Source organism: Octopus sinensis, linkage group LG20 (assembly GCF_006345805.1).
Source record: "Octopus sinensis linkage group LG20, ASM634580v1, whole genome shotgun sequence".
NCBI classification, from domain to species: Eukaryota; Metazoa; Mollusca; class Cephalopoda; order Octopoda; family Octopodidae; genus Octopus; species Octopus sinensis.
In genome coordinates this window covers 16,149,369-16,173,650 of record NC_043016.1, presented here as the reverse complement: position 1 = coordinate 16,173,650, position 24,282 = coordinate 16,149,369, and the positions used below count along the sequence as shown (strand labels likewise).

Here is a 24,282-nt window from a genome sequence, read left to right as displayed (position 1 = left end):
TTTTTTTGTGACAACACGTCGCAGCCGTTGCTTCTAAAAGAAATGGAACCGAGGTTGTATGAATGGCACCAGAAATGGAAAGCGTGCACAGGACGGAAGTTCAGTTGTTGACTGTAGGCTGCTGCTGCTTCTGCTGCTGCTGCTTCTTCTGCTGCTGCTGCTGGCTATAATAAATATGTAACACCGCATAAAACAGGATGGTCTTTTTTGTATCGACACCAGTTACCAAAGAAACGAATGTATGGAGAGACAAATGCACTTAGAACTGTAATAAAATAGACTGGCGTGTGTGTATATGGTCCATATGTATATGTTTGTGTGTTTGTGCGTGTTTGTGTATTTCTATCTGTGGATGGTTGGATGATCAGGTGTGTGGACGTCAATTTATGTACGTATGAGTATGTGTATCTATGATATCTCTGTATATAAGTATACACCGGGGTATACGCATAAATGTGAAACAAGGTGGGAAAAATAGTACTCAAATACCAGAGGTAGAGTAATATGCTTCATTAAAAAGCAGCAAAAATACCACAAAAACCGTTACTCAGAGTTTTACGTTCCCGTCCGATGAACGGGAGAGTAAAACTCTGAGTAACGGTTTTTGTGATATTTTTGCTGCTTTTTAATAAAGCATTTATATATATATATATATATATATATATATTATATGAGGGATCTTTTCAATCTGTATGTATGCATGCAAGCAGGAATGCATGAGGGTAGAACTCTCTGTTTGTGTGTGTGTATGTATGTATGTATGTATGTAGGTAGATAGATAGATAGATAGATAGATAGATAGATAGATAGATAGATAGATAGATAGATAGATAGATAGATAGATAAGATAGATAGATAGATAGATAGATAGATAGATAGATAGATAGATAGATAGATAGATAGATAGATAGATAGATAAATAGATAGATAGATAGATAAGATAGATAGATAGATAGATAGATAGATAGATAGATAGATAGATAGATAGATAGATAGATAGATAGATAGATAGATAGATAGATAGATAGATAGATAGATAGATAGACAGATAGATAGATAGATAGATAGATAGATAGATAGATAGATAGATAGATAGATAGATAGATAGATAGATAGATAGACAGATAGATAGGTAGGTATGTAGGTAAGGTAGGTAGGTAGGCAGGTAGGTAGGTAGGTTGAAATACACGAAAAATATGTAGTTTGATAAGTTAGTTAAGCAGTGTAATAAACAAACAGGTAGGTATATAGAGAAAGAGATAAAATAGCAAGAGAGAGAGAGAGAGAGAGAGAGAGAGAGCGGGGCAATGAGCGAGTGAGAAAGAGATACAGAGTGAGGAAGAGACAAAGAGAGAGAGAGAAATGTTAAGGCAGCCGCCTAACTAATAGAGAAATCATATGGAAACCGAAAAAAGAGATGATATCATCATCAGGAAGAGTCTGATGAGAGAGAGAGAGAGGCAGGTAGAGAGAGAGGCTAGGCACGGTGTTTTAGAGTGACGCTATTTATTAATCTGCACCGTTCATTGATAGATTGTAGAGGAGTTTAGCGTTCAGAGTGAGTGCAGCAGTGATTGAGTGTAAGTGGCGGTGCGTGTGTGTGTGTGTGTGTGTGTGTGGTCGCATGTACACCACGCCCTTTAAATGATTGCCTTCTTTCGTCTCCTATACACACACACACACTTGTATATATCGTGTTTGCATCTGTAGAGAACGAGGTTTACATTGTCGGAACTACAGAGTAATAGGCCACCGGACCGGCCTATATATATATAGGTGCTTGTGTGTGTGTGTGTATATATATATATATACTGGACCGGCCTATAATATATGTGTGTGTGAGTGTGTGTATATATATTGGACCAGCCTATAATATATGTTTGTGTGTGTATATATGTATATATATATATATTCTTTTATTCTTTTACTGGTGTCAGCCATTTGACTGCGGCCATGCTGGAGCACCGCTTTAAGTCGAACAGAACTTATTCTTTGTAAGTCTAGTACTTATTCTATTTTTTGCCGAACCGCTACGTTACGGGGATGTAAACACACCTACATCGGTTGTCAAACGATGGTGGGGGGACAAACACAAACATACAAACACAAGCATAGACACGTACGCACACGCACACACACACGCATACACACACATATAAATATATGACGGGCTTCTTTCAGTTTCCGTCTACCAAATCCACTCTCAAGGCTTTGGTTCGCTCGAGGCTATAGTAGGAGACACTTGCCCAAGGTGCCACGCAGTCGGACCGAACCCGGAACCATGTGGTTGGTGAGCAAGCTACTTACCACTCAGCCACACCTGTCTATATATATGTCTATATACATGTCTATATATACGTTGATAGGGATAGTCAGGCAGACAGACAGACAGACAGACAGACAGACAGGCAGGCAGGCAGGCAGGCAGGCAGGCAGGCAGGTAGGCAGACAGACAGATAGATAGATAGATAGATAGATAGATAGATAGATAGATAGATAGATAGATAGATAGATAGATAGATAGATAGATAGATAGATAGATAGATAGATAGACAGACATGTGTGTCTGTGTTGTTCCTGTGGTATTTATAAGCATGCAACAATATTAATGGTTGCTGACTTGAACACAAGGCCAGTCATTTTGAGGGGTGGGGGTCAGTTTTCGATACAGAACCCCCTCCCAATAGCAGGGTGATAAAAGGTAACACTGGCCCCGAATAATCCTTTCTATTATAGGCCTGAAATTTGAGGGGAGGGAACGTGTCGATTACATCGACCTCATTGTTTCATTGCTACTTGATTTATCGACCCCGAAAGGATGAAAGGCAAAGTCTAGTTCGAATAATGGTCATTGTTTTATCCCCCCCCCATTCCACCCATGATTGCCATTTAGTAGCATTTCTCCTTTAGTAAAATAAAACAATTCCAAGTCTTAACGTCCTGCATAAGAGACCACCATCACCACCACCACCACCACCATCTCCATCATCATCATCATCATCATCGCAACCAGAACCAATTCGCCGCCGCCGCCACCACCACCAAAGCGACCATCATCATCATGACCATCATCATCATCATTATCATCACGGTTGTCATCTTTGTCATCGCCGTCAGAATCGTGACCATCGTCCAAGATATTACCGCCTCCCTCATTATCCTAAACACAGTGTCTGTCTGGCTGGTGTCCGAAGTGACCAAGCAATAAAAAGAATCATCGATCGCCGGTAAATAACGGTAGCAGCAGCAGTAGCAGTAGTAGCAGTAGTAGTAGTAGTAGTAGTAGTAGTAGTAGTAGTAGTAGCAGTGGTGGTGGTGGTGGTGATATCGGTGATCAATGACCAACATCATTCAACGGGAACTATGCGCTAGAAACAGAAGCCAAATTCCTTCATATTACACTTTATAAACGGCACAATAAACAAGTGTATATTCAAAAGATTAGGATGGTCACGGTTGGAAGGCATTTGATCATTGGACAACCCAGTCAGGACTTGTCTGCGGTGGGGATGGGGAATTAAACACCACCACCACCCCTTCATCATCATCATCATCATCATCATCATCATCACCACCACCACCACCACCACCACCACCACCCCATCGTCATCATCATCACCATCATCACCACCACCATCACCAACACGGCGGCTATGGCTGAAAGCGGAAGAAGTATCAAATAACTATCACGACACAACACTCTGCTCCTTCCTTCCTTGTCTTTTACAAATTCTTCCTTAATTTTCTGCTGCGTTATTTTTGTATTTAATGGTAATAATTAAAAAAAAATTCCATCATTCTTTTTTTATTTTTTTTTCGTTTTTCTTTAAATCTTATTCATAAATTTCTTCTTCCTCTTCTTCTTCTTCTTCTTCTTCTTCTTCCCCTCCTCCTTCTCCATCATCCAATAAACCCACCCAATATATTGATCTGTTCTTTCAGCAAGGTGGTTGGAAGTAGTGGCAGCGGCAGCAGTAGTAGTAAGAGTGAAAAACGAGAGGGAGAGAGAGAGAGAGAGGGGGTAGAGAGAGAGAGGGTAAAAAGAAAGAGAGAGAGTGGTGTTGGTCATATAAAAAGAGTGCCAGAGATTGCCAGAGCTTTTCCTCACCGAAAGCAAAGCATGTACGGGAACACGACCTGAGTTACGATTGTTGTCATTTTTTTCCATACAATTTTTTTTTACTGTGTCAACGTCTCTGTAGATAAAACACACACACACATATAATACACAGTTACAAAACAAAACAAATAATAATAGCAATATTATTATTAAAATATTTATAACGAAATAAGAATTATGACTTTTTACGTTAAGGACCCATTTTCATTGGATGATGAATGCATTCTTACAAAGACTCTGAAGGTAAGCTACAAGGTGTGTGTATACACACAAACACACATACACACACTATATATATATATATATATATATATATATATATATATAGGCACTATCACGTGTAAAATAAGAAAAAACGAAATTTTAAAATTAAAACGAAGAATTAAATAATTTTGTTTTATTACGTCTATTTTTTAATTATAATTCCTCAATTATTTTGTTTGTTGTTATTTTGTTATTCAAAAGGAACTAGGAATGGTTCCCTGGCCACCAACTGGTTCCTTGCATTCATTTTCGGTGACTTCCACCTTTTATCTGTCTTGCACATGTCTACAATAACAAAAATAATAATTCGCATTCGAAATGCCTTTATTTGCCTCTGTACCTATTGAACTGATTTGGCAATTATTAAAGCAGTGTGTGTATGTATGTGTGTGTGTGTGTGTATGTGTGTGTGTGTGTATGTGTGTGTACACATACACACACAAAGAGGAGTGTCTATTTACGTATTTTGCTAAAGTGAAAGTTGCACGCTATAAACACAGGTTGTCACAGATACATACACGCGCGCGTATAGTGCATGTGCTACACACTTTCATGCAGATATATAGACGAATACACACACACACACACTATACACACGCTGTATATTTTATTTGTCTTTCGAGAAAATACCTTTTTCTTACATTGCTTCTTGTTTGGTTGGGGAAATTTACAACAGTTGCGTATTTAAAAATCTATAACGTTTAATAATGCATTTGATACAATATGCGAAAGAATATTTTTTAGTCCTGTCGGATGGGAAACTGAATTCGGTCGGAACCGAATGCGTACATATTAGCAACACCTGCTTCTCAGTCGGGGTAGACAAATATAATGGTAATTCATCCATCATATATATATATATATATATATATATATATATATAATATATATATATATATATTTGTGTATGTGTGTGTAAATATATTGACAGATGCGCACTAGCTTTGTTTTAGAAGCAATTATTTAGATATACCTCCGTCTGGAAATAAACTCCAGCTCCCGGTTCAGGTTTTTCATCAATTTTTTAAAGCTTTTTTTTTTCCTTTCTAGAAAAACAAACAAAATTAAAATTAATTTCTGGGTAGCGTGCGTATGTTTATATAACCGTGTGCCCGGTTGCTCATATATGCTTTTGTATATGTCCCCCTGTTTTCACACCCGTTCATGAAACCTTATGCAGTAGAGGAAGGTGGAAGATTTGGGATTAGATAAGTTAGTCTTTGATACGAGATACAATGAAGAATTAAGGGGTGGGGATATCACAAGAGAAGGGTTTTTTTTTTTTTATAGAGGTATCATTATATAAATTGTATTATCATTGTGTGTAATGCAATAATAAGTGACTTTAAATAAAATATAATTTAACCATTATTTATAGCATCAAAATGAAATAGGGCATTCATTTCCGGTATCGTTAATTATTTCCAAGACAGAACTGTGACTATAATTTTCTTGTGTTTTCGTGTGTGTGTGAGATTCCCTCGACTCAACCGACCCCACTCAGGGTAAAATTCCGTTCAACGAAATGACCATTGCTCTCTTTTCACTTGTAAACAATAAATACAAATATATATATATATATATATATATATATATATATATATAATTATATATATATAATTATAACACACATACGTATATTGTGTGTGGTGTGTATATTATATATATATAATATATATATAAACGCACGCATGTGCTGTGCGTGTTTATGTATATATAATCATTAATTGCCTTAAGATGGAATGCTCCAAAGAAATGGGACGTGGACGATGTCCCCGGGGAACGCTATCAATTTATTGGTTTCAACCATAAAATGGAAGCCTGTAATTTGGTTGTTCGGCACACAGGTCTTTAATATGGTAAACAGGTTGATTGTAGAAAGAGATAGCTGAAATGGGAGTTGTTTATGGCCAGCTCAGTTCTGATCCAGTAGACTTGCAATCAAAGACGTTCCAACCGTGAGTGACATGCCTTTTGGTTCAGATATAATATATCTTTTACTATATTAGCCAAACTGTCCCTTCTCTTTTTGAGATGATTCGGTTGTGGTTGGAAAGTTCTAAATTTGGCTTCTAAATTGTTGTCTTAATCCTAAGTCAGTGCACACTGAACAGACATTTTGATCACAGGGTTCCAGCTTTGACCATCATGTCTGCAGTCATGGAATAAACTAAGCTCAGTGTCTCAGTTTAGATTATCCCATGTCTCACTATTTTAAGACTGTTGTTTGATGTGATTTGAGGAAGATTTTTTTTTTCTTTGGTTAACTAGCAACCATTCAGTGGTAAAGGTTAGTTTTCTCTTGAATGAAAAACTTCCAACCCAAAACTGAAAGTACATCATGGTATCAGTATTCCCACAGACTGCAGGATTTGACAAAGTAAAAGTAAACTTTTGTAAAAAAAGTAAGTAAAATGTCTTGGAATTTTCTTAGAAAACCCACCAGAAAAATTAATTTATGCAAGGATTATCTGTAGAACATGGAATCTTCATTTTTAGTAGAAAACACTCAATGCACTTTTGCAGCAAACTGAGCACTTTTACACACAAATCCCTGTGTTCCTTTATTCTGCTTCTCATCCCCCCTCACTCACTCTCTCTAAGTCTGAACTCTAAGACTTAACAGTGAAATGAGTACCAATAATAAATTTTAACCAATTTGATCAACTTCATACTCTAGCATAAATTGACCGATGCCAAAGCTAAGAGATAAGTTTATTTCTTTCCCTGTATACTTGCCCCTCCAAGTACAAAGGTTCTGTAATTTATTAGAGGTCATCAAGAATGTGAAATGTGATGCAGGTTAAGTGAACTGGTTTCCGTTAAGAATTGAGAAAACATTGCATTATTGTTTGGTCTGGATGAAGTTATTCCAGGTTATTCCTCACCATTCTCTGGGAAAGTGGACCCAGGATGTGGGATTTGTAATTCACTTGGCAGTCATTCTGTTATGGTTGGATCCCATTGCACATCGCCCTCTGTTAACGTGTCTTATTATATAATTGACCAATTCCATGCAAGTAGAATTTGGTACACAAAAATTAGGTGGGAACCCTGCTTCTTGTTCTTAAGGATCAAGAAAACACATATACCCACACACACATACAGACACTCATACACACAAGTATATTTACTTGAGGGCCTCCTTTCAGTTTCCTTCTACCAAATCCTCTTATGAGGCTTTGGTCAGCCCTGGTCTATAGTTGAAGACATTTTCCCAAGGTGTCATGCCATGGGACTGAACCTAGAACCATGTGGTTGAGAATTAAACTTCTTAACCATGCCAGCAGTGAGTTATATATATTTGCATTCTTTTTATTCTTTTACTTGTTTCAGTCATTTGACTGCGGCCATGCTGGAGCACCGCCTTTAATCGAGCAACTCGACCCCGGGACTTATTCTTTTTGTAAGCCCTGTACTTATTCTATCGGTCTCTTTTTGCCGAACCGCTAAGTAACGGGGACATAAACACACCAGCATCGGTTGTCAAGTAATGCTAGGGGGACAAACACAGACACACACACACGCATATATATATATATATACATATATACGACAGGCTTCTTTCAGTTTCCGTCTACCAAATCCACTCACAAGGCTTTGGTCGGCCCGAGGCTATAATAGAAGACACTTGCCCAAGGTGCCACGCAGTGGGACTGAAATCAGAACCATGTGGTTGGTAAACAAGCTACTTACCACACAGCCACTCCTGGTATATATTTAAAAATATTTATGCACATATATATATATATATTCATTATCATCATTTAACATCCACGTTTTATGTGTGTGTTTGTGTAAATGACTACACGCAACTTGTGCTGCCAGACACTCCCTTTATCAAGTGTTCACTGGAGACCACAACCGTTTGCATCCACCAACATCTCTCCTTCCAAGTAGCATTGATACCGACAGGAAATGCCTGGATTCTTTAGACCCACACTGCCACGTGTTAACCCCCACCCCCATACCACCACCCCCACTTCACATCTCACCTGTCATCCATGCAGCCTCTGCACCAAACTGAATGCAGCTGTAACCACTCCAAAAACATGCTGCAATTATTTTTTGCTGAGATTTTTTTCTTTCTTTTTCTTTTTTTGTCTTCTTTGCTCTCAGCTTTAATCTCTGTCTGACATGTTTATACCAAACTCATGCTGAAGAATCTTCCATCTCAATCTCCACGAATTACTGCACTGGCTTCCTTCCTAAGTCTAATACCAGCTACGTAGAATACACACACACACACACGCACACTTGTGCGGGACAGTGGATTGGATTAGATAAGATATTAAAGTATTGGATTAGGGCGGCAAGCTGGCAGAAACGTTAGCAAGCCGGGCGAAATGCTTTGTGTTATTTCGTCCGCTGCTGCATTCTGAGTTCAAATTCCGCCGAGGTCGACTTTGCCTTTCATCCTTTCGGGGTCGATAAATTAAGTACCAGTTACGCACTGGGGGTCGATGTAATCGACTTAATCTGTTTGTCCTTGTTTGTCCCCTCTATGTTCAGCCCCTTGTGGGCAATAAAAAAGAAATTAAAGTATTGGATTAGATACCATGTGATATCTTTTCCAGGTTTTGGTGTTCCCTAACAACACTGGTGCCTTACTTGCGTCAGCCATTGTCTTTCATTTGGAAATATTCTGTTATTTTTCTTTTATCTCTGTCTTGTTTCAGTCGTTAGACTGTGGCCTTGCTGGAGCACCACTTTGAATTGTTTTTTAGTCAAATGAATCAACCTCAGTACCATTTTGTTGGTCTCTGTTGCTAACCTACTAAGATGCAGGGACATAAGCACACCAACACCGGTTGACATGTGGTGGTGGGAAACAAACACAGACACAAGGGGACACACACACACACACACATCTCATCATCATCATCATTTAATGTCTGCTTTCCTTGCTGGCATCAGTTGGACGGTTTATCAGGAGGTTGCCAGACTGAAGACTGTAGCAGACTTCTGTTTGTTTTGGCACGACCTTTACAGCTGAATGCCAACCATCCTGCCGAGTGGGCTGAGTGCTTTCTATGTGGCACCAGCACAGGCAAGCTTTTACAACTGGATGTCCTTCCAAATGCCAACCACTTCACAGCTGATACAAGTAAGGCACCAATGTTGTTACAGAACCCAAAGAACTGGAATAGATATCACAATCTATTTAATCCAACACTTTAATACTTCATCTAATCCAATTCACCATGTCACGTGTGTGTGTGTGTATATACACACACATACACAGAACAGGCTTCTTTCAATTTCCATCTACCAAATCTACTGAAAAGGCTTTGGTTGGCACAAGGCTATACAAGAAAACACTTGCCTAAGGTGCCACACAGCAGGACTGAACTCAGAATCATGTGAATGGGAAGCAAGTTTCTTATTACACAACCACGCCTATATTAGTAATATGGTTTGTGGAGACTTGCAGGAATGGCTACTTTCCAGACAAAAAAATATATAAGGAAAAAAAACCTTTGCCCAGGCTTACACTTTGGGGAGCAACTTTCAGCTTCTGATTCATGATCTCACAAACAAACAGATGCTCTGAAAGTGTGTGTGTGTGTAGCACTAACACGTTATCTTAAAAATAGCATTTTGACTGTGTGTGTGCATGCACATATGTGTGTATATATATGTTAGCACTAACATGCTGTCTTAAAGCTAGTTGGTTGCCACACTCTGGTAACAGGTAGTTATCACCTGGCTACTGTCACATAAATTAGACTTGGGATTTATTTTTCTGTTGCTTCAAAAACTCTTTTATCCTTTGTCTTTGCACTGCATTTAACATCCATCTTTCCAACATAATCATCATCATCATCATCTAACATCCATCTTTCCATGCTGGCATCAGTTGGATGGTTTGACAGGGGCTGGTACCAGGCTCTAATTGCTTATTTTGGTATGGCATCTATAGTTGGATGCTCTCCCTAAAACCAACCACTTTGCAGAGTGTATCAGATGCATTTTATGTGGCACCAGCACAGGTGTGTTTTTGTGATGCCAGCTCCTCAGGTGCATTCATGTGACTCAGGTATTGCTTCTATTTGTATTCAAATTCATTAACTTTCTTTTCCTGAATCAGTCTCTATCCCTTCTGATCCTTTTTTTTTTTTTTTTGGTTTTCAAAAATAAGCTCACTTCAGCTGTTTCTTCTTTTCTTTACAATGTCTTTGCAATTTGCAAATGTTCTTACCATTTCATGTGTGGTTTTGTCTCAGTTCTTCTAAGCTTCCTCATCTTTTCTTTTCTTACTTTTGTAATGTTCCATCTTGATTTTTAAGAACTGTTGCTTTAACCAATGATTGGCAAAATTTGTATGTTGCTGACCCCCCCCCTCATAGAATCATCTACAACTTCAATAAGTTGTAGATGATTCTATGAGGGGGGGGGGGTCAGCAACATACAAATTTTGCCAATCATTTGGTTAAAGCAACAGTTCTTAAAAATCAAGATGGAACATTACAAAAGTAAGAAAAGAAAAGATGAGGAAGCTTAGAAGAACTGAGACAAAACCACACATGAAATGGTAAGAACATTTGCAAATTGCAAAGACATTTTTAATACGAAATATTTAAAGAAATTTTGTCCATTTGTGAGTGTGGTCCTCGCCCCCTCCCCCCCAATGGTTGATAACCAGTTATGGTCTGTTTGCAAATGCATAACTTAGCAGTTCAACAAAAAAAGAACGAGGTTTAAAATGAGAAAATAAGTACCAGGATCGATTTGTTTGACTAAACCCTTGATGGTGGTGCCCCAGCATGGCCACAGTCCAGTGACTGAAGTAAAACAAGATCAAAACTGGAAAGGAACAATAAGAACTCAGTTACATTATATTGATGAAGTTGAAACATTTAATGTTTACCTGATCCCTTTGGCAACCATAATGTTTACCTGATCCCTTTGGCAACCATAATGTTTACCTGATCCCTTTGGCAACCATATAATCCTTCAAAGTCATTTTTGACCATTTTCTGTCTTTTGATTAATCCTTTTTGTAAATTTTACTCTGGGATTTGTAAGCCATCCTGAATATGTTGGCTGGTGTTAGGGTATGTTTTCACATTGGGTGGGCACTTGTATTCTCACGTGCATACACTTTGTGTTTTCTCTCTCTCTTCCATACCTCTCCCTCTCTCTCTCTCTCTCCCTCTCTCTCTCTCCCTCTCTCTCTCTCCCTCTCTCTCTCTCTCTCTCTCCTTATTTGTCATTCCTCTCCCAGCCCATTTAAAATGAAACTAAACCAACTTCCTGTTTACAGTGTTAAAAAGTGAATCAGAAAATTGATAACTTTGTGTTCATATGATGGATGATGGGAAGAGGAGGTGGTTAGCATTGGGAAGAGTGAGGGCGTTGTGTAATATACAGTGGTGTTGGGAGGGGGGAGATAGTGTAGTGTGAGATAATTGATAGCTTTGCTTCATATATATATATATGTATATATAGAAAAAGAGAGAGAGAGCAGCAGGCAGACAGCTGGATGGATGGATAGATAGATAGATAGAGAGAGAGAGAGAGAGAGAGAGAGATACAGATGGATGGACAGGTAGATAGACGTATAGATGAATAGATAGACAGATGGATAGATAGATAGACACTCAGATAGATAGATGGATAGACGTATAGATGAATAGATAGACAGATAGACACTCAGATAGATGGATAGACGGATGAATATAGATAGAGAGACAGTGAGATATGAACTTCCAGTTAGTTAAAACATGTTTGTGACTGCAGTTACAGTGGAGAAAATATTCTCTCTTATGGTAAAAAGGTGTAAAAACATCAAATCTTTCCAGTGATTCCCTCTAGCAGATTCCCAGATGCATTTCTAGCTCTTTAGTTATTATCACATTACCACAAATATATTTTAACTAACCTAAAATCCATTTATTCTTCATCATTGCTTGGTGTTGATGCTGCTATACTTATCCTGAACTGGCAGTTCACAAACACAACTCAGTCACTGATATTAACTGGTTTTTTTAGTTAAAACTATGGCTTTGAATCTACTCAGGGTTATCTCTCTTTGGTATATGCCATTGAAGAAGCTAAACAACCAGAAATACATTTGGGAATCAACAAGGGGGAAGCACTGGGCAGATATGGTCTTTTTACACTTTTTACCATAAGAGAGAATTTTTCTTCTTCTCAGCAACTGCAGTGAATTTGTCTTTGACAAACGTATTTTAACTAACCCAAAGTTAATTTATTCTTCATCACTGCTAGTTCTACATTTGCAAAGGTTTTCCTAAATGATCTTAACTGAAGGCAAAAAAGTTTCTTAATTCATATGTACACAAGTCACATCAGATCTGTGCTATTGTGAATTAAATAGGTTTATTATATAATTCTCTGTCTCTCTTTATATTCTACTTTTAACCATTTTTTTTCCTGCTTATAAAAGCACACTTAAAATTGACCTTTTCACTCAAACTAAATATTCTTAACTTTTTCACACAAAAGATAAAAGCAAAAACATCCAACAAACAAATGAAAATCTTCAACATATTTTTGATATTTTTTTATAGTTTGATAAATAAAACGTTATTTACCAATTCTGCTCTCTTGGATAATCCTGATATGTTTGACCTTTCCACTCTGATTTGTTATATCAATGGGTTCTTTGTCTTTACTCAGCTTTTTCAAAAGTTGAGGTGACTCAACAACCTGAAGGTAAAAACCCCTATTTTGGTTGATTTTAATAACGACCTTCATCATCATCATCATCATCATTTAACATCTGTTTTCCATGCTGGCATGGGTTGGACAGTTTGACCAGAGCTGACAAGCTGGGGAACTGCATCAGGCTCCAGTCTGATTTGGCATGGTTTCTATGACTGGATGCACTTCCTAATGCCAACCACTTTACAGTGCATGCTGAAAGCTTTTATGTGATACCAGCACAAGTGCTTTTATGTGACACCAGCACATGTGGTCTCATGTGGTGCCAGCACAGGTGCTCTCATGTGGCACCAGCACATGTGCTCTCATGTGGCACCAGCACAGGTGCTTTCATGTGGTACCAGCATGAGTACCTTTTACAATAGTACCAGATGCTTGCAGGCCAATCCTCTTTGCCAGGGGAACTGACTTTAACACTTCTGCTGTGGAGTATAACTCTTCTTGAGTACAGCAAGGTACCAGGCTTCTTGGTCCTTTGTCATCTTGTCTGAAAGGTTCAGCATCCTAGGGTTGTCTTTCAGTACTTTGCTTCATGTCTTTCTGAGTCCCCCCCCCCCGCTTCCATGTGTTCCATTTAATTTGAGAGATCAGTACTTCTTTTATGGACCTATATCGGCATCCATCCACATCACATGACCAAACCAACACAGTCTTTTGCATATTACTTCTAATTCCTCTTGTGCCCAACTTCTCTCTCAATACAGTAGCACTCTGTAGAACTTGTACACTTATATTACACATCCAACAGAGCATACTAGCTTCTTTTTCTTTCTAACCTTTGCTTCTCCTCTGCCTCCTGGGATCACATCTCACTAGCATGTAGAACTGCTGTCTCTATACATGCATCATACAATCTTCTTTTCACTCAGAGAGAGAAACTTTTCAAGGCCAACAGAGGTAACAGCTCTCTGAATTTCTTCCATCTTATTCTAGTTATCACACTCTCTGTGCATCCTCCCCCACTACTAATTTGGTCCCCCAAGCTGACAGAAATTATCTTCTACCTCTAATGAGCCACCAGGGTATTCGAGAGAATCAATTTCCCGAATCTCGGTAGTTTTTATGGTTCCTGTGCATCTTCCACATACAATCACAACTTATAAAAGAAATAAAATATGCAAAACTTTAGATTATTCTTTAATCTTTTATTTTCCATTTTCTGGCCTCCTTTACTGGAGTTTGGTCATGCTTGTGCACCACTTTCGGAGGTTTAATCGACAATATTAACCCCTGTACTTGAAATATAGTGTGGATTTGTGTAGAATTTAAAGTGTCATAATCAAAAGCCATTGGCTATCTTGTCCAATGCTCTGCCGATATTTTGTCAAATGGAAAATTTGATTATCCTGAATTATCTGATGTGAGAGCTGCAATCTTTTATTTGTTTCAGTCATTGACAGTGGCCAAGCTGGGGCACTTCCTTGACAGATTTAGTTGAACAAATTGGCCCAGGACTTACTTTTAAGTCTACTTTTAGTTTGTTGGGATTGAACTTAAAACCCATATAGTTGCAAAGTGAGCTTTTTAACTACAAGTATCTCCACACTTAATGGTTATTATGTTTGAAAATGATAATTGAGGGTAAGAAAAGTGTTTTTCTAAGACCCTCAAACATTATTGAGCTGACAGGATCACTACAATGTTGGAAGAAGGGTCTTGTATTCCTTCTCATAATTTATGCTCCAAGTTCAAGTTTCCAATTTTGTGGGGTCAACAAAATAAAGTACCAGTCATGAACTAGGGTCATGATTGGTACTTTATCCCATCCACTCAGAATTTCTGGATTTGTACCTAAATCAGAAACCATAATTTTGCATTTTCTAATCCCTTAAATCATATTCAGACAGAAATTCAGAGACATTCTAATGGCAGCCTCTGACGATAGAGAGGAGAACGTAGGGACAATTAGAGGGCAATTGGAAATTCCTGCAGGACAATCTACTGATGGCTGCAGACCAAATCTGTGGTTGGCGGAAAGTCCAAGCTAGACTGCAGACGACATGATGGAACAAGGAGGTGGACAGTTCTATAAAAACAGAGACTGGGAAAATGGTGAAAACAGATAATTATATCATGTAGCCAGAAAGGGGTGGGGGGTAGGTGACAGGTTTACATAGCAAAAAGAATAGTCATAGATAAGGGGTTTGCCAGTGTTTTATAGCATGAGGATCAGAGGCATGAGATGTTCAGGATTGCAAAGCCGTGTATCAAAGAGAATAGAGATGTGGTGGGTGAGAAATGTGTGCAAATGGATAATGGTGTGTTTGCATTTAGTGACTCACAGAAGAAAGATGTATGAAAGGTTACTAAATGTGGAAAATTAATGGGAAAAAGAGAGTCTTTCAAATATCAAACCAATTGAGGGACTAGCCATCAGAGTTGATAGCAGCATAATAGGTAAGGCAATTAAGGATATGAGGTCAGGGAAAGCTCCTGGGTAATCAGGAATCACTGCAGAGATGACTAAAATATTTGGTGGTGTAGAATAAAGTCTAGTCACCTGTATAGTTAATCAGGTTATTCAGGAAGGCACTATTTCCAATGACTAGTGTAGTAGTAGTATTATAGTTAACTGCTTCTGTGTTTTAGATAGAAACAACTACAGAGGTATCAAAACTTAGACCAAGTCATGAAAGTTACTGAGAGAGTTATATCTCAACTAATTAGGGATAGAATTAAACTGGATGAGATGCAGTTTGGTTTTGTACCTGGGAAAAGTAGCATAGATGCCATCTTCTTAGTGAGACAACTTCAGGAAAAGTATTTGGCCAAAAGTAAACCATTGTACTTAGCCTTCATTGACCTGGAGAAAGGTTTCGACAGAGTCCCCTGCTCTGTTATCGGGTGTCCTCTAAGGAAGTTAAGAGTAGAGGAGTGGTTTGTTAGAGCTGTACAAGCCATGTACAGTGGTGCTGTTAATAAGGTGAGAGTTGGCCTTGAATACAGTGATGAATTTAGCATACAAGTAGGAGTCCACGTCTCTCAACCCACTCTTATTCATTGTAGTCCTCCAAGCCATGATAGAGGAATTCAAAACTGGATGCCCATAGGAACTACTTTATACTGATAACCTCACTCTTATTGCAGAATCTGTAGCAGAAATACCTGGTATGGAAACAAACATTAGAATCAAAGGGCCTTAAAGTTAGCCTAGCAAAGACCAAAGTTATTGTTAATAAGAAAGAAGATAAAACTCCCCTTCTGTCAGGTAAATGGCCCTGCTCAATGTGTAGGAAAGGAGTTGGAAGGAATTCCATTCACTGCACCCCGTGTAAGCTATGGACACCTAAGAGGTGCAGTGGAATCAAAGACAGGTAAAGTCATCTTTGTATGTGGCAGATGTGCAGGAACAATAAGCACTAAGAGCACACAGGACTTTGATTCTCTTAAATGCCCAGGAGGCTCTCTTGAAGGTGTGGATGGTTTCTGCTATTCAGGTGACCAAATTAGTAATGGTGGAGGATGCTCTGAAAGTTATTGTTTCTAGAATAAGAATAGGATGGAGGAAGTTCAGAGAGCTATTACCTCTGTTGGCAAGGTAGACTATATGATGCTTGTGTGCGAACGGCTATACTCCATGGTAGTGAGACATGGACTCTGAATGCAGAAGACATGTTTAGACTGGAGAGAAATTAAGGTAGTATGTTCCACTGGATGTACATGTTCGACAAAGTGCAAATATATTGAGAGAAAAGCTAGGCATAGGAGAAATCAAATACAGCATGCAAGAGAGAAGACTATGTTGGTTTGGAGATGTGATGCATATGAAGACAGCTGTATAAAGAAGTGCTGATCATGGAAAGTGGAGGGTACCCACAGAAGAGGGAGAACCAGGAAGACATGGTATGAAGTGGTAAGAACCGACCTTAGGATGTTGAGTCTCATGGAGGAAATGACAATGGACTGAGATGTCTGGCAATATGAGGTCCTTGAGAAAACCCACCCACATCAGTGAAACTGAGTTTTAGAAGCCCTGTGTGTTCCACTCACATGTAACAAGAAAACTTTTCACACACCCTACCCTAATAAACCAAACTTCATCTGTTCCCTTCTTCACATATCTTCTTTCATGCACTATGCTTACCTCTCACTCCTCAATCCTGTCCCCATGACCCTGTTTCACAGTATCATTGCTATCCTGTAGCCGTCCCCTTCTATATACCCAGGTTTTCACCACTCCCTTCCCCCACTCGCCACTCATGCTTCTTCAACAATGTCCTACCACTTCTATTATTATCTTTGTACTTCAAAGGTATGCCCTGGCACTTGCCACCATTTGTCTCTCTCTTCTTTATTTGCCCCCTGTCCCTTGTCATTATGCCCGACATTTTACCACCATCTCTCTCCTGTTCCCTCTTGCATTCCTGCTGTGTCCCGCTCTCTCCCTCTCCTGCTCTTCCCCCAGTTTGGGCAAACATGTAGCAGCACACGTTTCTGTCCTCAATCCTGATCTCTCTGTCTGTGTGTGTGTGTGTGTGTGTGTGTCTCTCTCTCTCTCTCTCTCTCCCTCTCCCCGTCCAGGTAACCATGTACCTCCCCTACAGCAAGACACCTATTTCTGTCCCTCTATCACACTCTGACCTTTCATCCTCTGACACAAGATCCCTTCCTCCAATGCCCCTTCCCTTCTCAAAAGATCTCTGTCTTGCAAGTTACTTGGTGAACCTGCCAATGCTGGAGCATCCAGTCCACACTGTAAAGTGGTTGGTGTTAGAAAGGGTAACCAGCAGTAAAAATCCTGCCAAAACAGACACAGAAATCTGATGCAGGCTCTTCCCTGGTCAATTCCAGTCAAACCGTCCAACCCATGCCAGCATGGAAGGTACACTTTAAACGATGATGATGATGATGATGATTCCACCTGCCATGTGTTGCATTTCATTGTCATCTCTTTTGCAAATTTCATCTTTCTGGGATCTGCACTCACCACTTCTCTTTATATCTTCATTGGTTTCCTTCTTCTATGGGATCCTTCCACATGGTTCTTTATTCACTGTCAAACTTATTCCATTATCCGTACCAGAGACATTTTACCATTAGTTATTCTACAATATGTTATGTTGTTGATCTTTTATACTTCAACCTCTGTGTGTGTGTCATCATTTTAATATCAACTTTTCTATACTTCCATGGGTCAGACAAGGTTTATTGAGGCAAATTTTCTAGTCATAACGATAAGTGTTTCCTTCAAACTTTCATTTCATATTTCAAAAAATATTCAAACAATGGATATTTCAAAAGAAAATCCAGGCTCAGTTTACCAGCTGATGATCCACAAACAGTTACTCTGAGTCCTGAAAATTGGAGCCTTTCAATTATAATGTATTGAAGAATACTCTACGTTTGTTATGAATCATGTAATTCATAGCTTCTGGTAAAACAAGATACACACATTTATATATATATATATAATATATATATTAATTTATTATATAGAAGGAGCTTCTACAGGACTAGAACTGTTTCATTCAAGAGAAATCTTCAGATTTCTCTTGAATGAAACAGTTCTAGTCCTGTAGAAGCTCCTTCTATATAATAAATAATTTTACTCTGCTATGTATTGAGTACCTTATTTACTGTGGTTAACCCCGAATCAACCCGGGACCTACATATATATATATATATATGCTCCACACACATATACAAGCATATACACCCTTTTCATAAACACTATCCAAAAATAATTGCAACTAAATTTACTGAATCTCATCAGCAAACATCATTAACCTAATTAACAGCCATTTCCCTTCCCCCAATGCTTCCTTTGTTAATTGTTAAGGAAAGAAAAGGGGAGAGAGAGAAAGGATTATGTAATCTGGATTATTATTACTACTACTATTATTATTATTATTATTATTATTGTTATTATTATTACTGTTATTTGTTGCTGGTGGACCAATTTTAAAAGTTTATATCCATATATATTCAAATTCTTAAATTACCATCATCATCATCATCATTTTAACATCTATTTTTGCATGCTTACATGGGTTGGATGGAGTTTATTAAGGTAGATTTTTCCTCACCTGTCTCCGGGTACGGTAATATTTCCCCATGGCAGAAGACTAGAAATGGATGACACTGCTTGTAAGACTCTGCTGTTCATTTACAACAATCATGCCATCTCACACACACATACAGTCACACACACACACACAGTCACACACACACACACAGTCACACACACAGTCACACACACACACAGTCACACACACACACAGTCACACACACACACACAGTCACACACACACACACACAGTCACTCACACACACACAGTCACACACACACACACACAGTCACACACACACACACACAGTCACACACACATAGTCACACACACACAGTCACACACACACAATCTCACACATACACACACACAATGGACTTATTTCAGTTTCTATGTATGAAAACCACTCACAAGGTTTCCGTTGGCCAGAGGCTGTAGAAGACACTTGACCAAGGGGCTGAATACACCAAAGTAATACTAGAGCTGTTGTTGTGTAGCCCCAGGTCATCCTCAATCCAGCCAACCTGTGACATATAAGCAATGTCAGTTGTTGTTATTTTACCCCCAGACCATTCCTGGTCTAAAAGACTTGTGACTTATCTTTATTTTGCCTGTTGTTGTATAACCCCAGGTCAGCCATGATCATCCAGCAGGTCTATTGTATATAAATGATTGGTTGTTAATGTTGTTGATTGTTGTTGTTTCTGAGTCAGCAACACCACTGGACAGGCTCTGGTCAGCATGTAGATGGTTGACCCAACAACTTGGAGTGACTTACAGATCTCTCTAACTGCACCTATCCCAGATCCCTGTGGACTTTTGATGTAACTCTTACATACATTATAGCTACAGCCAGCGGATGTTGTTGCCCTGCCCTGCATATACTTTTTAAAAAAGTAGTAAATATCGTTGTCATCATCAGTTTAACATTCACTTTTCCTTCCCTGCATGGGTTGGACAGAATTTTATTTGAAGATTTTCTATGGCTGGATACCTTTCCTGTTGTTAAACCTCACCTGTTTGCAATTAAGGTAATATTTCCTCATGGCCAGACATGTTTCCATAGAATATTAGAAACGAATAATGCTGCTTCTATAACAGTGACGATTCTTTACAAGTATTACACAAAGTTAAGGCAAGGTGACAGTAACACATACCTGCACATGCACACACACACACACACTTGTTTGTGTATGTGAGGGAGTATGGCCTAATGGTTAAAGTGTTGCACTCACAATCGCTAGATCATGGTTTCAATTCCTAGATTGGGTGATGCATTGTGTTCTTGAGCAAAACCTATCATCTCACATTGTTCTGCAATCACTTGTAACACCTGACGCATGGCACACCTGTGCACCTGTTCAAACAACATTGATTTAATGGAAGGAGTGAGCTTAGCATTTGATCTCTATAAACAAATCATTTGTGCAGGTCGTTCAGCAAGAAACTGCAGAACCGTCCATCTCGTGCCTGGTGCTGCATTCTGAGCATGCTCCTGCTCTGCACTTGTATGCTGCACATTCTGGCCATATTGTTGCATTCTGCTGAGCAGCCATATTTTTTAGTTTTATGTCTTATGTCTTATAGTTAATCATTTATTATTTAGCCACTGCTCCTTTATCAATGCAGCTAAAAAGGGGAAACAAGATGGCTACAGTCATTGTGACAAAATTTATAACAAACAGCAGTAATAATAATAATAATAATAATAATAATAATGATGGTAAAGGATTTGAAAAGTCACTGATAAAGCAATGATGTTTAACCTTTCTTCTGAAGGTTAGGTTTGCACATTTGTATATCTATATCTGTGTGTGTGTATTGTGTGTGTGTGTGTGTGTGTGTGTGTGTGTGTGTGTTTGTATCTATATATATATTCATACATGTAACAATGGGTATGTGTGAATATACATGTGTGTTTGTGTGTAGATAGACATAGATACATATACTGTATTTGTGTATGCATGCACATGTATGGTTTATTGCATATGTATCTTTTGTGCTTGTGTGTGTGTGTGTGTGTGTATTATATGCATATGTATTGTTCTCTACCTGCGTCTGTGATCTTTTAGCACACAATCTGTGAATTCCATTACCTGGTTGACCTAATTAATGTTGGGTGCTGAGGGGATGTAAGAGGGGGCAATGCCCCACCCTCCGCTTCGTTCCCACCCTCTTGCCCTTCCTTTAACAGCATAATGTCAAAAGTTCATGGTTGATGCCTCCTCCAGTGACAACAAAGTGAAGAGGTGCAGTGTTGCAGTGTGTGTGTGTGTGTGCATATTAGGCAAAACAGCTTTTTCTTTTTGTTTTGTAGCAGTGTTGTTGTTGTTGTTGTTGTCTTGGTTTTTGTTGTTGTTGTTTAGCCCCACGTTTGCACTACTCGTGTAAATATATGATCAAAGACATTCCATTTGTGACCTACCTGCCTTTTTCTTATCTGCAGGGAATACAAGACTATATTAGCCAATGTGTCCTTTCTAAAAGGATTTAGTGGAAGTTTGATTTGAGGGAAATTAGGCAGTTATTTCTAATAGCTGAAGAGACAATGTAGAAGCCACTATTTCTAGCTGGTCAAGTGACCATGTGGTTTTTCCCTTATTGGTTCATCATAATTGGTGGTGGTGTCGGCATCGGCCTTACGTTGGTATGGAAGAGAGGGAGAAGAGAGTGAATTGTGTGTTGTCTGTTGGATGTGTAATGTGAACCTAAAGAGAAAGAATTGTTCAGGAGTCACTTTTCAGAGACTGAAGAACTTATACCGTTAGTGAACCTGCTAGAAATAGCAGCCAGATAACTTCATATTTCTCTCTCTCTCTTTCTCTCTCTTTCTCTCTCTCTCTCTCTCTCTCTCTCTCTCTCTCTCTCCTCTCTCTCTCTCTCTCTCAGCAATCATTTACCTCCATATCCTCCTGTCCCACACTCAGTTTGCTACTTACTGAGCCAGTATTTCTTAAACCAGATGATCAGGCCATTAAACATCTTCCCTTATTCTGTCTTCCTTGGTTTTCAGTTTCTCAGTTGTCTGCAAATGTTCAACGCCCATTCTTCTCATGTATTGTCCAAATAACTGAGTCTGTGGTCTCCTCTTTATGCTGTTGAACTAAGACCACTTTCTGGTAGTCTTAGCTCATCTTAGAACCTTGAGACAGCTTCGGTATTCTTCTAAGGAACCACATCTCTGGAGCTTTGGTAAACTTTTACACTTGTTTGTTGATGTTCCATATCACACAACCTGCCATCTTCTAAACAGAAGGACACACAGACAATGGAGTCTTGGACTTAGGTCTGTTATGGACCCTAAGACTCAAAAGTTTCTATGGCACATAAGTAACAAATTACAAAATTTCACCCTGGATGGGTTGCCAGTCCATCACAGGGTTAACTTCCCAGATATTGCTGGATCCCATTTACAGCTAGTGAACTGTAGTCGTGTGAAATGAAGTATTTTGTTTAAGGACCCCCCCACCAGTCTGGGGATCAAAAGTACAGTCTTACAAATGTGGCTGGAACATCTTATCCACTTGGCTACAGCCCTTTGCCAATGTAGTCTTAGCTATACAAAAAGAGAAGATGGAAATCCTATGATCATAGATATGCTGGTCAGAAATGACCCAGGGCTAAACAATAACTAAGGGAAAATAAGACTGTTGAATTTGTTTTATAAACGATGACAGTTATTACAGCTTTGGTCACCTCTTGTTCAATATTGTTTTGATTCATAGCATGTTCCAGCCATGACTCTCTACATCTATTTCATTTTTTACAGATATAGTGTATCTAGGAATATAACCAAATATGTCCTTTTTTGATGGTGTCTATAGTAACGATATTATTGTTGCTTAGCCCTTGGTCAACCTTGATCAAGCAGGTTTATAATGAAAGATACTTCAGCAGTGATAATCCATTTTGTGTGTGAGTGAGAGAGAAAGAGAGAGAGTTCTCCAGAAATCCTAGTCTTTGAAAGAATTCCAATAGTTTGTGAAATAAAGCCTCTTTTAATAAAATACAATAAGCACTTATTTTATGAAACAAATACTATTCACCATTTGCAAAATAACATATGTATCCTTCCTTTTTATTAAGACAGTAAGGTATGATTTTGTGTGCGGTTTGGCTGCTATTTCTAACATGTGGAGTGACCGTGTAGAGATTTGTTTGGCTCAGGTTTGGTTTTCTTGTCTGATGAGAAAGAAAGCAGACAAGCTGTTGAACAAATATGGTCTGCTGAAGTAATTGGTTATCATTTATAGGGCTAGGGTCAGGAATGAGATGAGCTAATTACATCTAATCTAAGAGAGTTTAATCATCATTATCATCTGCATCCCCAACACCACCACTACCACTTCACTATGACCATCATCATCATCAATACCACTATCACTGCTACCACCACCACCACAAACATCACCACTTAAATCATTACCATATTTACACTACTACCCCAGCTCTGCTATAACTAACCCCCAGTAATCCTACCACCACCACCACCATTCACCACTGTCGATGTTTCAACGTCCATTTTTATATCTTTATATGGGTTAGACACATCTGCATCCTCTCATCTATAATGCAAAACCTTCTCTGCTCTCATAGAATCCACACCAATAATACATTCATATATCCAATACCATTTCAGTTACATATTACCCAGCATGCCTTACCTATTGCTATCACATGACCATCTTTACCAATACATTGATCTGTGTTCTGTACATTGTCCCATGACTTTTCGTTATCAATCAGTAGTTTTGTTGGGTTTGTTTTGTTTTGTTTTGTTTTTTCACTTCAGTTGCAATCAGCTTGTTGCTGAAGGTCGTATGTTGTTGTTGCTGCTGTTATTGTTGTTACTCCAACAGACATCCAATGCAGCGATTCTAGTTGAATCCAGGCTTCAACTTGGACTGACTTTGATGTGTTCTAAGCAAAGTTTGGCAGTGTATTTTGCATTCCATTCTTTTAGAATATGGTTCTTCATCAAAAATATTGCTCTACTGGAACCAAATCTTTTTTTTTCATAATTCCAGTAATATTGTTGTTGTTTAGTTCAAAGTCAGTCCTGATCAAACAATCCTAAAATTAAAATTGTTCTAGCTGTGACAGTCTCGTCAATTTCTCCCCGACCCCCACTTTTTCTCTCTTTCTTTCTTTTTTTTTTCTGTGACATCCAATGTTATTGGTTCTCGTTTGTGACAAAAC

At 38.7% G+C, this 24,282-nt stretch overlaps 1 protein-coding gene across 1 annotated transcript in view; it reads left to right on the top strand.

Annotated features, from left to right (window-relative positions):
- Window positions 1–4,056: 4,056 nt before the first annotated feature.
- LOC118767303 overlaps window positions 4,057–24,282 on the top strand; it is a 40,762-nt gene continuing 20,536 nt past the window's right edge. The window contains exon 1 of the mRNA XM_036511664.1: window positions 4,057–4,363. Coding sequence (XP_036367557.1) covers window positions 4,298–4,363 — 66 coding nt within the window. The 5' untranslated portion in view covers window positions 4,057–4,297. The remainder of the gene's footprint in view (window positions 4,364–24,282) is intronic.